This window comes from Podospora pseudopauciseta, chromosome 1 (assembly GCF_035222475.1).
Source record: "Podospora pseudopauciseta strain CBS 411.78 chromosome 1, whole genome shotgun sequence".
Classification (NCBI taxonomy): Eukaryota; Fungi; Ascomycota; class Sordariomycetes; order Sordariales; family Podosporaceae; genus Podospora; species Podospora pseudopauciseta.
Window position 1 is genome coordinate 7,474,657 of NC_085892.1, and position 13,239 is coordinate 7,487,895.

Below are 13,239 nucleotides of genomic sequence, written 5' to 3' on the forward strand. Positions count from 1 at the left end.
TCAGGCACTTATCGCATGTATTTCTTTTATCTTATCAGTCGTGCCTTGGCAACGGCATCAAAACATTGTTTCTTATGCAACACCCCTTCAACCACCAGCTTTGATTTGGCCCTCTGGCCTACAAACAATGGAAGATATGTGAAAAATGAACATATACACTCTTGCTATCTTACAAATGCCATCTCATCAAGACGTTATTCTACCTCGGCTCCAACATGATCTCACCCCAAGGCAATGCCCACGCAAAACCGAACAGGGGTTTGAAACTCAGGTTCAATGGAACGTGCTGTCATAGCCCTGCTAAACTTGAACTGCGGGTAGGTAGCATCAGGGGACCTGTGATGCGAGGCGAATCGCCCACAAAGGTCCAGCAGCAGCGGCAACTCTGAGAGCTCTGTTTGCGGAACAAGAGAACAAACGCCAGATTCTCCAACAAAGCATGCATCGATTTCTTGATCAATGGATTGCTGCCATTGAGAACCAAAAGGTTCATGGTCAAAGACACTTGCCCCACCTCGCACGCACTAGCTAAAGCTGAACCCCTCTGGCCTGTCTACTGGCCAGCCCCTCAATTAGCCCCAAGACCCCAGCCAGAGTGCCAAAGGGCAGCGGGCAGCCAGCACCAGCACGGGCCAGTGCAGTAGCATAGCAATCAAGCCATTCCATCCACAATTCTTCAGCTCGCTGAATGGAGCAGCGCACCAGACTGTGAAGACGACAATGGCTGCCGTGCAGCTCGAGGCCGACGCGATCGGCGGCGAGTTGCGCCTGATCCGAGATGCTCTGAGAGACTATCTCGACGATAAGATCCTTCTGCACAACCGCAAAGTCAAAGGCCCGACAACGAAAGGCGGACGGGAGTTTATGGAAGACATCTTGGGCCGTCTCGACCGAGTGTCCACAGGTGTCGATAAGCAGCTCTCATCACACAACACGCCTCCGCCGGCCAGAGGCCCCGATACTCCGGTATCTTACAACTCACCAGCTTCCCATCCACTTTTGCCACCGAACGGCCTACCGGATGATGGATCGCTGAGAAACCAGGAACAGGCATCCTCACGACAGCCTTCACAACCTCTCGCGCCATCACTATCGCACCCCCCTCCGCCTCAGACCAATGGGAGCGGCAGCCTCGCTCCTGTCCACCATGCGGGACACCCATCTGGAGCCTCGCGGGTACTCGAACCTCCGGCTGTGTCGGTGGAAGTACCCTCTAAGCCGAATACACCACCGACCCATAACTCAGAGCCTGCATCACCATCGCCTGCCTTGGCCCATCAGCATCCTCATCAGTCACAACAGCCACAGCCAGATTTCACCCCTCGGAGTCCATTGAGCCCTCAAAGTCAGACGGAGAGTAAGGATCAAGGTCAGACTGAGACACAGTCGCGAGGCAAAGCTCAGGCCAGCAAGAGTCAGACGCCACAGGACCGAGGCATCACGTTGTCAAACGGAGCCGTCTATCATGAACCCATCGTACAGCCACACGAGGCCTCACCCCTCTTTGACTGCATGTACCGGGATGTCAACGACTTGAACGAGGAGCTCTTCGAACAGTACTCAAATCACCCCGTCGTCAAGGACAGGGGGTATTTCAAGCTCCAGGTCAGGGAGTTGCCTCCGCTCCAGGTACGAAAGGTTGAGCGCCCGAGCAAAGACCACGCCACCTCGTTCCGCTATCTGGCCGACAAGCAGGGACTAGTCAAGGTCGACACGGGCAAGAAGAAACGGTTCACGCCTCCGCATCTTCCATTTCCTGTTTCGGCAAAGACGCAGTGGACTTTACAGGAACAAAAAGAGCTCTGGAACACCTCGGCGGCGAACCCTCCCAAGGGCACACGGGGTTACATCATTGGCAACCCGCTGTTCGATGACATCGAGCTCCATCCTGGCAACAGGCTCAAATCGAGAGGCCGGACCGTTCTCGAAGGCATCAACACACAATATGTGTACTTCAATTTGGAAGGACTAACTATCACCACTATGCATCGAGAAGATGCCCATGTGAGGTCGGAGAATCTCCTCCGGTCAGGCCAGCACAAGTTCTGGTGCTTTGTCAAGCCAGCCTTCTCAGACAGGTTGGAGGAGAGGATGGCGGCCGCGTATCCCGAGATGCGCCGATGCTCGCAGGCCGTCCGTCACCTCAGTCGCCACATCCCACCAGCCAAACTGGATGAATGGGGCATCGAGTACACTCTCGATTACTGCATCCCCGGCCAAGCGGTGGTCACAGAACCTGGGACGTACCATCAGGTACTGAACCTGGGTCCGAACTATGCACTGGCGGTCAATGTTGAGTACATGTCATCCCCCGAGGACCCTCCGAACTACCGTTTCTGCGACAGGAACTGCCCCGATCCGTTTGCCATGAAGGCTACCGACTTTGGCATATACGGTGATCCCAATTGCCTGGCGGCGCAGGAGGAACAAGCCAGGTTCTCTGGAGAGAGGCCAGACCAAGAGGAACAGGCCAGGATGGCAGCACGGTCGTCCATGTTTCAGTCTGCCCCAGAGCAGCCGTCACCACCATCTCAATCACCCCTAGCTGCACCCCAACTGACGCAATCTGTCACCCCGCCGCCAGAGCATAGCTCCTCTGCCGTCTGTGAGCCATCTCAATCCGGCTTGGTGCGGCCGGAAGCACTTGTACAACGCCGCGAGCCGTCAAGCCAGCCGTTGGCGGAGCCCAAGGTGCATACGTTTCAAGTTTTCCAGCCTCCGCGAGAGAGCAGTCTCGGCTCGGTCCTGCGGTTACCGTCAGAGGCGGGGATGGTGACTCCATCTCAAACGGTTAAGCAACCCGACCCATCGCCACAGCCCCCAGCGGCCCCGCCGCCGGTAGCCGTTGAACCTGCCACAAGGACATCGGAGCCACGTCGATCACAACCTCTATCCGAACCAGCTCCTGGGTGGGATAATGCCGTGTTCCGCGCAGAACAACAAGACCTAGCACCTCGCTCACAACTCCTGCGCCATCCAAACACTTTCCTAGACGCCTCTGGACAACCCTTCCAGACCACCCATCAGGCTGCCCCTTTTTCACATCATCATAACCTCCCCTTGCTCCCTCCACCGCGACAAGCAAGCTCAGAGCCGCTTCGGAAAACCGCAAGGCTTGTTCATAACAGAAGACCTGCACCGACGGAACCGCTATCCCCTCGCTCGGCAAAGAGACAGCGCGTGATGGAGTACTTGCGTTTTGAGGATCCCTTCGGGGTTGATCCGGAGCCAGAGATACCTCCGAGCTACTTCACTCATGCCAGTTCAAGTCTTGCAACGCTACTTCGCTCATGTCAAGATGACGTGTACAACAACATTCAGCCGCAGCAGGTGTCTGGAAGACCTGGCTTTGACCGGCTGGCGCGGCTCATCAGTGACTGGAGACGTTGTGTGCGAGAACAGAACCCGACGCCGTCGGGCGTAGACCTTGTCACCAACCTCAACCGCGTTGCCGGAGAGGAGCCTGAGCTGAACACGTTTCTTGGTCGGTTCTGCAAAATGAAGCTCGCAGAATGGCTCGATTCCAAAGCTGAAGAGCAGGAACGAGCTAGGCCGGCCTTCCAGCCGGCACAGCAAGATGCTACTGATCTCTTGCTCCAGGAGCTTGGCTGGGCCGAAGCTGAGAGGCACACGCTGAACGACTACATCCGAGAGGGCAAGTGCTGGAAGACAATCTGCGGAGCCTACGACGGCCTTCTCTGCGTCATTCCACCCGATCCAGCCTTTCAGCAGCTGGCTCTCTTTCAGGACCAGGTGCTGATGTTTCACCATCAGCTCAACGACCCGTTCCTTCGCGCTATGTGCGCTGTGGGCAAGACCCTACAAGGCTGCATCTGGGAGAGCCGCGAACTGCCCGCCTTTGTTTTCGAGTCTGAAGACACCATTGCCCTCTCGACCGACGAGCTGGGGCCGATGCTCAAGCAGTACAAATACATCACGGCTAACGTCTTCAACCCTCATGCGCCATACGAATGGCCAAAGCCAGTGGGCTGGAAGGCGTCCTGGCAGTGGCCGGTGGATCCGACAGCTGTGCTCCATGAGAAGTGGTGCAACGTCTGTAAGAAGAAGAAGTCATGTCGTTGTCACGCCAAGTTTGTACCAGCCATCCCACGGGTGTCGATTGACGGGAGCAAGGGCAGCGGGGTGCGTGTTATGGGAATGTTTAGAGCTAATGACATCATCGGCGAGATGCTGGGCGAGCTGGTGCCTCCCGGAGCGATCCCTAATCGGGAGTGGACGATGGAGTTTCGGCGTCCGGATCTTGACGATGTTGTCGTGGCTGAGCTCTACTCCAAGGAGCAGGGCAACTGGGCGCGGGTTGTGAGGCATTCCGCCCATCCTTCCTGCGAGATTTCCATCAGGAAGATGGAAGGCAAGTGGAGGATGCTGATTGTTGCCAGCAGGCAGCTGTTTGACGGTGAAGAGATAACTGTCAAGTACGGTCGTGGGTATCACAGGAACCAGGCCTATGGCATTGTTGAAGGGTTCTGAGCGCGGTTTTTCAACATTTGTCAGGGACGTGTCATGGTCAACAACATCGAAGGCGTGAGTGTATAAAAGGTCTAGGATTGGGAACAAGGGCGGTGGTGGAAGCGGAGTAGCGGTGTCGTTTGTGTGGCTTTTCTTTCCATGTTGGTATCCTTCGCGCATAATACTTTCAGGGGGTCGTTTTTATCTGCAAGAAAGGGGAGGAATGGGATTGGTGGATGGGTTTTCTGCCGGAAGGGCTGTAGGCGGGCAATTGCTTTGCTACACTTTATGTGTTTCTGCTTGCTTGTCGTTCACCGGCACATACACGATTTTGCATTGTCTTCTCGTTGCTTTTGTTACAGTTGCTGCTGCTCTGTCATGGCTACGTAACGTAAAAAGACAGGTGATGTTTGTAGGGGGGGATTTTTATCTATGGGTTTCCTTACGGGTCAAATGTAGGTAGTTATGGGTTAGGTTTGGAAGCGCTAGGTAACGAGGTATTATGTTAGTATCCAGCGCTTGTCTTTCTGTTTGTTCTCGGGAGGAGGAAGGCAGTGAACATAATTTTGGAACTCCGTGTCTAGACTTGCATCACCACACGCAACCATCAAGGGACTCGCCCTATTTTGTCCACAAGTTTCTTCCCCCAAGCCACCAGGCAAACCTCACGCAAGCCACCAGGCCACCAGGCCACCCGGCCACCAAGCCACCAAGCCACTCGGTCCATCCACCAGTCCTTCTCACCGCACAACGGCCGGACCACTTCCAACGGAGAGAGCCGTTCGGATTGTGAGCTATCACATACATACATACATACATACATACATACAATGCAGCCCATCGAGATTTTGGGAGGTGCGAGGGGGACACACTAATTGACTCCGGGCCAGGAGATGTAGCAAGAGGCATCGTGTTTCAGCGGGGACCTTGTCATGACAGTAGGTGTGATTTACTACGTATTAGGGGTCAATCGGTTTTGTGGAGGAAGAAAAGTTCCATTGCGAGGGGGGGGGAAAAAGGAAAAGAAAGAAAGGGGGAAAAAAAAGGAAAGAAAAAGGAAAGAAAAAAAAGAGAGAAAAAAAGGAAGGTAAAGAAAAAAAAGAAAGAAACGCCTAAACTACCTAACCTAGTGTGTCATTTTGCCATTGCCTTCTTGTCCCTAGAAGAATTTGCCCCTGTTGTTTTACCTGATTGCGATTCCGGTGACCCCCCCCCTTGAGAAAAGGAAACACCATTTATTTTTAATTTTTTTTTTTGGTTAAACCGAACAGAAAGGAAGTTAAAGAAGAGAGGGGGATAAAGAGATGTCGAGCATGAGGGGGGTGGGTTGTGTGCATGTTGGGGGATATATTTTTGTCTGATTGCTGATATGTGCTTTGTGCGGAGAGGTTCGGGCATCGGAAGGCCATGTATGGCAAGGTGTCTCATAAAGACTGACTTTGAACGTGCGTGGGCTCTCTACATGGTCTGCTCGCAACGGTGTCAGAGGATAAGCAAAGGTGGATGTGATGGAGAAAGTAAGCCTACCTGAGAATGCTGAACCTGCTGCTGCTGTTGAGCAGCCTGGAACATCCCGGCATAAGCCATCTGAAATTGCTGCTGCTGGTATACCCATTGCGCATGAGCCTGTGCCTGGGCTTGAGCCTGGGCAGCTTCGTTCGATGCCGGTTGTTGTGCCTGAGGACCATAGTAGGCCGGCATCTGCGGGAATCCCCAGTATGGCATACCGGCTACCATACCTGGTTGGACGGGCTGGAAGTACGGCTGAGGAATGGATGGGACGGCGTAGAGATGCGGTTGAGACCAGGCTGCTTGTTGTAGTTGAAAAGCTGCTTGGGCTTCTAGAGAGATAGGGCTTTGTTGTTGTTGTTGTAGTTGTTGCTGCTGCTGCGGGTGTGACCAGGCTTGTAGATGACCTTGAAGGGCTTGTTGGGAATAATACCCCGATTGGGCTGGTTGAGGTTGTGCCGCATGAGCTACTTGAGGCTGCCCATGATACAGGGCAACTTGAGCCTGCTGCCCCCAGGTTGCTGTCATCGAGGTGACTGGCTGTTGTTGGGGGTTCAGTTGCGCCTGAAGGTGCTGGTGTTGGGGGTGTTGCTGCGGTTGCGACTGTCCCATCCAGCTGGCTACCCCATACGGCCCCGGCTGCATCATGGCCCCGGCATTGCGAGGAACTGCTGCGGCTTGGTACCCCCAAGCTGCTGACTCCAACGTGTAGTTACGTGCCGGGGCCGGCACACCAGGGGGTTTATTGAGAGCCAGCGCATCTTCGTGGGTAACGATCAAGTCCCGATCACGGTCGAACGGCTTGACTATCTGCACGGCTCCTGTGCCACCAGTTCTGTATCCAGGGTCATCGACCTTGATGGGACGACCCCTGTAGTAAGTAGTTGCCAGCCATCCTGCCCGAAACTGGTCAGCATGCGTTCTCTTTCTCGGCTCAACAGGAGAGGTCTTACTCTTGCAATTCTCGAACTGGCTAAAGCCGATAATCCGCACCCAGCCCTTGTTCTTCTGTTCGCCCTGGATGCCAACAAAAACCTCTGACTTCTTATGAAGTAGAGAAAACACAAAGTTACGAAATTCTCGAGCGTCGGTTTGGTCAGGCAGCTTTCAAAGGTCAGTTAGGATTCGCATCGAAAGGGTGGTCAAGAAGAAAGAAGACTTGCATTGGAAACGAGAATGTAGAAAGGTCCACCAGCTGGGTCACCGGCTCGAACCCATACCGGAGGGGGATCAGCTGGAGGAGAAGAGATTGCCATTGCGGGACCAAAACAGGCAGATATCACCAGCAAACAAGTGCGAACAAAGACTACAGCGAGAGAGAAGATGGAGGAGACGGGTCCTGGGAAGTCGGCCCCTCCCCCAACTTTTAGTACTCGACCCTCATACAGGGTGGTCCCTAGGGCAAACTGAGACAAACTATAGTGCGCAGCAAGCCACAACTCTGGAGCAGTCGGACTCGATTCCCCAAAATGACTTTCTTTTTTCTGTGACTTGCTCGCATGGGGGTGGGGAGGGGGACAGGGTGTGTGGTCTTTGATATGGACCGTGCTTCTCGAGACAGAGGGTGGGGGACGCCCAAGTGATCCCCCAATTGGATCTTCCTCCACAACCTTTTCTTCTCTGGCTGATCTGGCCGATCGACGCTTCCACTACTAGAAACGACTAGCCTGGCAATGTCGAGCTAGACTTCTAATGATGGGGTCCAAGCTCGGGCACGACTCTCAAAAAGCAAACAAAGTGTGCCAAGCCTCTCCTACCAGAGCCTGCCGGTTTCTCTCCCCCAAGTCTGCTCCTGTTCAAACGAGAGAACGAGAGAGGCAAGCAACCCTGGAACCACCCAACTCCTCACGGGCCGTGTTCGATGTGGATGATCGAAGTGGCTGGCTACAGAATCCAATCAAGGTCGAGTTCTTGCTGCAGTTCTAGCCAAGCAGAGACACCAGCAGCCAACGGCATGACAAAGCTTCTGTCCAAGGAAGCGGGGTATTCCCAAACCGGGCACGGCCAGAGAGGCGGCTGACCCGTGTTGATTCAAGGTTTGCTTCTTCTCTCTGGGCTGAGTAGACCCCGCGCTGGTTTGCAGCATGTGTTGTCGAGCAGCATGTATTGTCGAATTTCTTTTGTTTTCCGAGCGCGCAAGAATCGGTGGTTGGGACGGAGAGTAGGATCCGAGCTTGGGTAGCGAACTGGCCTGTCCTGCATCCGTGGGCCGCTGGCGGTCAGCAGAAGGGGGCCCGGGCTGTGTGATAGGGTTCCAATATCTAATCTCATCGTGCAGATGGGACGCTGGATCGTCGACGAGCGGGAAGAGGATCAGTCCCCGCAAATGCCAAACTCGGTGACACTTGCATACTGATGTCAGTGAGCCATCGAAGCCTTTTTTTCCTGACTCTGAGTAAACAATATATCCGACCGCGGGTGAAGCTTCCGATCCCTTGCTGGTTGTCGACATGGTAGCGCAGCCTAAAAGAACACAAGATGGGATTGCCTTGCTTGTGCGAGTATGCCAGGATGACCAGTCACATTCTCCTTCCACATTGCATGACGGCTATTGTTTTGCTGCATGCTTTCCAGCTGCCGGGCTTGCTATCAGTGTTTGCAGGCAGCAGCGGGAGATGTCTGAGGTCTCGCTGAGTTGGCGTCGAGGTCCTTCGCATTCGCCCTTGCTTCGTATCTATTTTCTGACATATCTTTTTTTTTTTTTTGTTTTTTTTTGTGGAATGTTGTCTTGGTACAGAAACTAAGACAAAAAGGGGGCGTGTGGTACAAAGCCCAAAGCTGACGGATGACATTCCACAACAGGTGGAAGATCTCACGTGGGAAGTTTTCTGAAGTTCCGAGGTGGATTTCCAAGAGGAATGAATATCAGGGTTAGGGTCTGGCACGGCTGCCCCGCGCTAACACCTTTTGGGGTTTAATGTCAACAGATAGATTGCCGGCCGCGTGCTTTCGAGAGCGCATCGCGGCGCACCTTCATGGCCAGCGCAACTCTCAAACAGAAGACAACCACCAACCCTTTTGCAAAACACGACGGGACAAATTCGATTTTTTTTTGATTTTTTTTTTTTTTTTTTTTTTTACCAGAGATATCAGAATTTTACCAGTTACTCAAGGCCGCAAAAATGGGCCGCGCCAAATCCCCAACCAAAGCGTCACCCCAATCGCTCACCCACCGCGCCAACCACGCCCTCGCCCAACTCCAATCCCTCGTTCCCTCGGCCTCCTCAGCCTCGGACGAAGAATCCCCCATAACCATCATCCGCCTCTCCGCCCCGATAATCACGTCCGCTTCTTCGTCCGAGACCCCGTCAGCAGCCCGCACCTCCGACATCTCCAACACCTCCCTTCCCCCCTCGGGTCCAACCCCCTCCTCCCTCGAAGCCGACCTCCTCCACTACAAAGAACTCTTCTCCAAACTCCGCTTCTCCTACGTCGAGCAGGTCACCAAAGAAAAGTTCATCCGCGCCATCGTCGGCGACCCGCCCTTGATCGTCACGCCCCAGGAAAACGCCGAGCTGGAAGACAGCAACAAGGTTGCCAAGGCGGAGCTGAAGGCTCTCAAGAATGAGGTGGCGGACATGGTCAAGGATCTGGAGGCGAGGGGGCGGGAGCTGGCAAAACGTTACGAGAGGGTCAAGACGGAGACTGTTCGGCTAGGGGAGCTGCCGGGACGAGTGGAGGGGTTGGAAAGGGAGATTGCGAGGTTGAAGGAGGAGCAGCAGCTTGGGGAGGGATCGAGGGCAGAGCTGAATTTACCGCTGGCGAAGACGCTGCAGCTTGTGGGCGAGAAAAAGAGGCAGATGCAGGAGTTGGATAGGCAGTTGGAGCAGCTGAGGAATCAGGCTCCACGGAAGAGGAAGGAGGTGGAGCGGTTGCAAGGAGAGGTGGCCGGGCTGGAGCAGAAGAGGGGGAATGCGATGGCGGCGGCGAAAGAAGCGAAGAGAAGGAGGGAGGATAAGGGGGCCAGGAACGGGTTGGATGAGCTGGAGGCAAGGGGACGGTGGTATAGGGGGAGCGAGGCTGTTTTGAGGGGGTTGCTGGGGATTCGGGGGTGAGTCGCGACATAAGAAGGCGATGGCTTGGAGTCTTGGGAGTTTCGGAATCGGGATACGGGTTAGATACCAGGTTGGGATTTGTGTGGTGGGCGCTAATGGTATATATATATCTGGCAAAAGCAGTCGTCTTGAGCATTCCACTCTGGGATATTGTAGAAAAACCATCATTAATTGTGTAGATTCCCGGTCTTGAGTCTCAGGTCGTTGTAGTAAATATTGCAGGGCTGTTTGCGAGAACTGGATTGGCAGGTATGTTGGAGGACTGCAGGCTTCAAGACCCAGGCGGACGTTGAATCTAAAGACAAAGCTCGCGGCTAAAGTCTAGGCATCATTCAGCGCTGGTGTGCTCTCTCGATGTCTCCTACCAGTTTCGAGAGAGGCATCCGGATAAAGTGAGCGGTTTGAGAGGGGCATCGTCACCACAAAATAGTTGACACAGGTAGGTTGCTGAACCATGCCTTTCAGGTTGAAGGATAATCACTAGGCCATTGACGATAGTTGATATGCCTTTGAGATGGTGAATAGGACTTTAAAGATAGCAACAAAGCCTTTGAATAAAGAGAGTTAGAACGCCTGATAATCTATCTACCTTTTGAGGCATGGTTCTTTTTTTATTAAAATAAATATGAATTAACTTCACTTTTCTGTTCCACTTATTTTGTTATTTTGTGGTGAGAGTGAGGGGGCTATGAGCACCTCAGAGGTCGGTTCCCTCCAATCAGTCAATCCACTTTTTCCATGTGGTCACACTCAAGACATCAACGTCCAAGTCTCATTTGAGGTTGTTTCAACTTGCCAACATCCTCATTTTACTTTGAATTCACCTTCCCGACATAATTCTGACTTTGGCAAGACCATTGCTGTTCAAGTTAAAAGACCAAAAATGTCTCAGCTCTGGTCTTCACCCAAATCCCCTGCCACCGCTGGCCCAGTCCGCCGGTTCGGTCAGATCATCAAGCTTAAACCCGAGCACGTTGCCAAGTACAAGGAGATCCACGCTGCCGTTTGGCCTGTTGTGTTGGAGCAGATCAAGGCTAGCAATATCAGAGATTGTAATCTATTCCTCGATGTGATCGACACACGAGCAACCGAGATCTAATCAAACCACAGACAGCATCTTCCACGATCCAGACAGCGGAATCCTTTTCGCCAGCTTCAAGTACATTGGCACCGACTATGACGCGGACATGAAGAGGATGAGGGAGAACCCAAAGGTGAGGGAGTGGTGGAAGTTGACGGACAGCCTCCAGGAGTCTCTTGTACCGGGGGCGAAGAGCAGTTCAGACGGGGAACCGGCTTGGTGGAAAGGAGTTGAGGAGGTGTTTTACACTCCTTGAGAGGGCCCGTGTTGCCGAGGATTAGCTGTGAGATATCAGCTGTCACCACATTTCTGAAAAATCAAAATTCTCGCCGCTGTGATGATTTTCTGGATGATGCATGTGTCAGTTTGCTTGGCTGGCTGCCCAATGTCGATATTCAAAGCCTACCACTTACCTAAAAGCTTCTATTCTCTCGGCCCAGACTGTTGGGGGGTCAGCCGTTTCACAACTATTTCGACTTGCCAAAGAAATTGCTGAGGAAGTTGCCCCCGCCACCACCCCGATTGCCGTGTCTACGTGCCTCGGTCCTCACCCACTCCTCCAGAAACTGACGGTTGGCCATCTTCCTGGCATCCGTAACCTTGGTCTCGACTTGAGCCTCCTGGGCGTCGAAACTGAGAAGAGTCGGGAGGGCACTGATCATGTAGGTCATCCCCAGACCCGCGCTCATGACATCTGGCGCGTCGTACTCGACTTCGCAGTAGCCCACCCCGCCCTCAGCCTCACCGACACCGGACTCGACGAGCTCCCGGATGAGGGGTTCTACGACTTTGCATGTTGGGCAGTACGAGGCTGTCCACATCGTCAAGAGAGGCGTCCGGGATGATGCCGACAGGAGTTGGTAGGTGTGAAACTGGTCCGGGTTACGAACGCTACATGATTCGAGCGAACGAAACAGACTGTCAAAAGATATTCCCCCAAAGCGGTAAGGCCACTGCTCCATCGGCACCGTTGGGACATGTGGGGGAGATGCATGAGGTTACTCACGAGGCATAAACCTGGTTCTTCGCACCCACCTTGGGCGATGTCGAGAAGTGAACGCGTGATACGGACAGCGGCTCTTCTATGCATGCGATGACGGTCTTGTAAGACTTGGCCCGACGGGAAAGCCGCCCGGCAAGGGTCGGTCGAAGAAGAAGGGGGTGCATCCTGCTCGCTGGGGCTCCTCAAAGATGAGAGACCGAGACGGGTATCATCGAGATAGCGACAAAACTGACCAAGTTTGTCAGAATCCGTGTTTTTCATGTCTGGGCTTGACTCGCATATCGGAGCTATCAAAGAAACCGATGAGCTCATGGGACAGCTATCAGCCCCCATGCCCAACGACAGGGATCATCATTGGCCCGCAGCCCAACTTCTCGGCACTGGGGCGGGTGAGGCGGGGTGGGGGGTGGCTGCCGCACTCACAGCGCCTTGTGTGCACCACCAGATGAAGCTGGCGTCATTCTGCATGGGAGACCTTGTCCAGTGTTTTCCCATGGACCAGCAACGACCACCACTCATTGCCCGTTGCGGTCCACTGGTCAGACCATACGGGAGTCGCGTGCCGACCGTCGCTTCCAGTTTTTTTGCTCTCTTTGTTGCCATCTTCTGACAACCACCAGCTAGCGTCTTATTATCAACCCTGCGGGGGAAATTCGAGGTCGCAGGAGACTCTGCTGTTAGCGGGGGTCGGTGGAGTATCTGGGGAATCACAAGGGACCAACCCCCCGCCAAGTAGCACAACACACTCCACCACCTTTCAGAGGGGGACCTTGGGTGACCGTAAAGATGGAGACGTCCCAGACCATCAACAGGTGCTGATCCTTCGGGCCTCCCGTGCCATTCGTAGAGTAGAGTGTCAGCAGCTGCTCTTTAGAGGTGCGTCCAACTGGCAACCCAATGGCCTATTCCCTGATTTCAACCTCTCTGCTCAACAAGTCTCTCGGTGAGGATCCGGACACAGCTGAGGACACGTCGAGAACGACGAGACTTCACTGGTCAGCCAAGAGGGCCCGAGAGGTTCTCTCTCTCTCTCTCTCTCTCTCTCTCTCTCTCTCTCTCTCTCTCTTGATAACCAAGGGTTCTTGTCGAGCACCACCTTGGCCGTATCTTGGCACACAATC

The 13,239-nt window shown here is 53.9% G+C and overlaps 5 protein-coding genes across 5 annotated transcripts; 3 read left to right on the plus strand and 2 right to left on the minus strand.

The window, feature by feature from the left end:
* Positions 1-720: 720 nt before the first annotated feature.
* Positions 721-4,491, plus strand: QC763_120460 (uncharacterized protein; the record flags this gene model as incomplete). Its single annotated transcript, XM_062908635.1, has 1 exon — positions 721-4,491. One exon carries the CDS (start codon positions 721-723, stop codon positions 4,489-4,491), a length of 3,771 nt encoding a protein of 1,256 aa, XP_062771749.1.
* A 984-nt stretch (positions 4,492-5,475) lies between these two features.
* QC763_120470 (uncharacterized protein) lies at positions 5,476-7,235 on the minus strand (the record flags this gene model as incomplete). Its single annotated transcript, XM_062908636.1, has 4 exons — positions 5,476-5,937; positions 5,998-6,875; positions 6,933-7,083; positions 7,143-7,235. 4 exons carry the CDS (start codon positions 7,233-7,235, stop codon positions 5,929-5,931), a joined length of 1,131 nt encoding a protein of 376 aa, XP_062771750.1. The 3' UTR covers positions 5,476-5,928.
* Positions 7,236-9,101: 1,866 nt separating this feature from the next.
* QC763_120480 (uncharacterized protein) lies at positions 9,102-10,034 on the plus strand (the record flags this gene model as incomplete). The annotated part of the gene is made up of 1 exon (XM_062908637.1): positions 9,102-10,034. The coding sequence occupies one exon, from the start codon at positions 9,102-9,104 to the stop codon at positions 10,032-10,034; it is 933 nt and encodes a 310-aa protein (XP_062771751.1).
* A 707-nt stretch (positions 10,035-10,741) lies between these two features.
* On the plus strand, positions 10,742-11,448 carry QC763_120490 (uncharacterized protein). Its single transcript, XM_062908638.1, has 2 exons — positions 10,742-11,086; positions 11,145-11,448. Exons 1-2 carry the CDS (start codon positions 10,918-10,920, stop codon positions 11,369-11,371), a joined length of 396 nt encoding a protein of 131 aa, XP_062771752.1. The 5' UTR covers positions 10,742-10,917; the 3' UTR covers positions 11,372-11,448.
* On the minus strand, positions 10,836-12,494 carry QC763_120500 (uncharacterized protein). The gene is made up of 2 exons (XM_062908639.1): positions 12,122-12,494; positions 10,836-12,006 (listed from the first exon to the last, which is right to left on the minus strand). Exons 1-2 carry the CDS (start codon positions 12,280-12,282, stop codon positions 11,583-11,585), a joined length of 585 nt encoding a protein of 194 aa, XP_062771753.1. The 5' UTR covers positions 12,283-12,494; the 3' UTR covers positions 10,836-11,582.
* Positions 12,495-13,239: the final 745 nt, after the last annotated feature.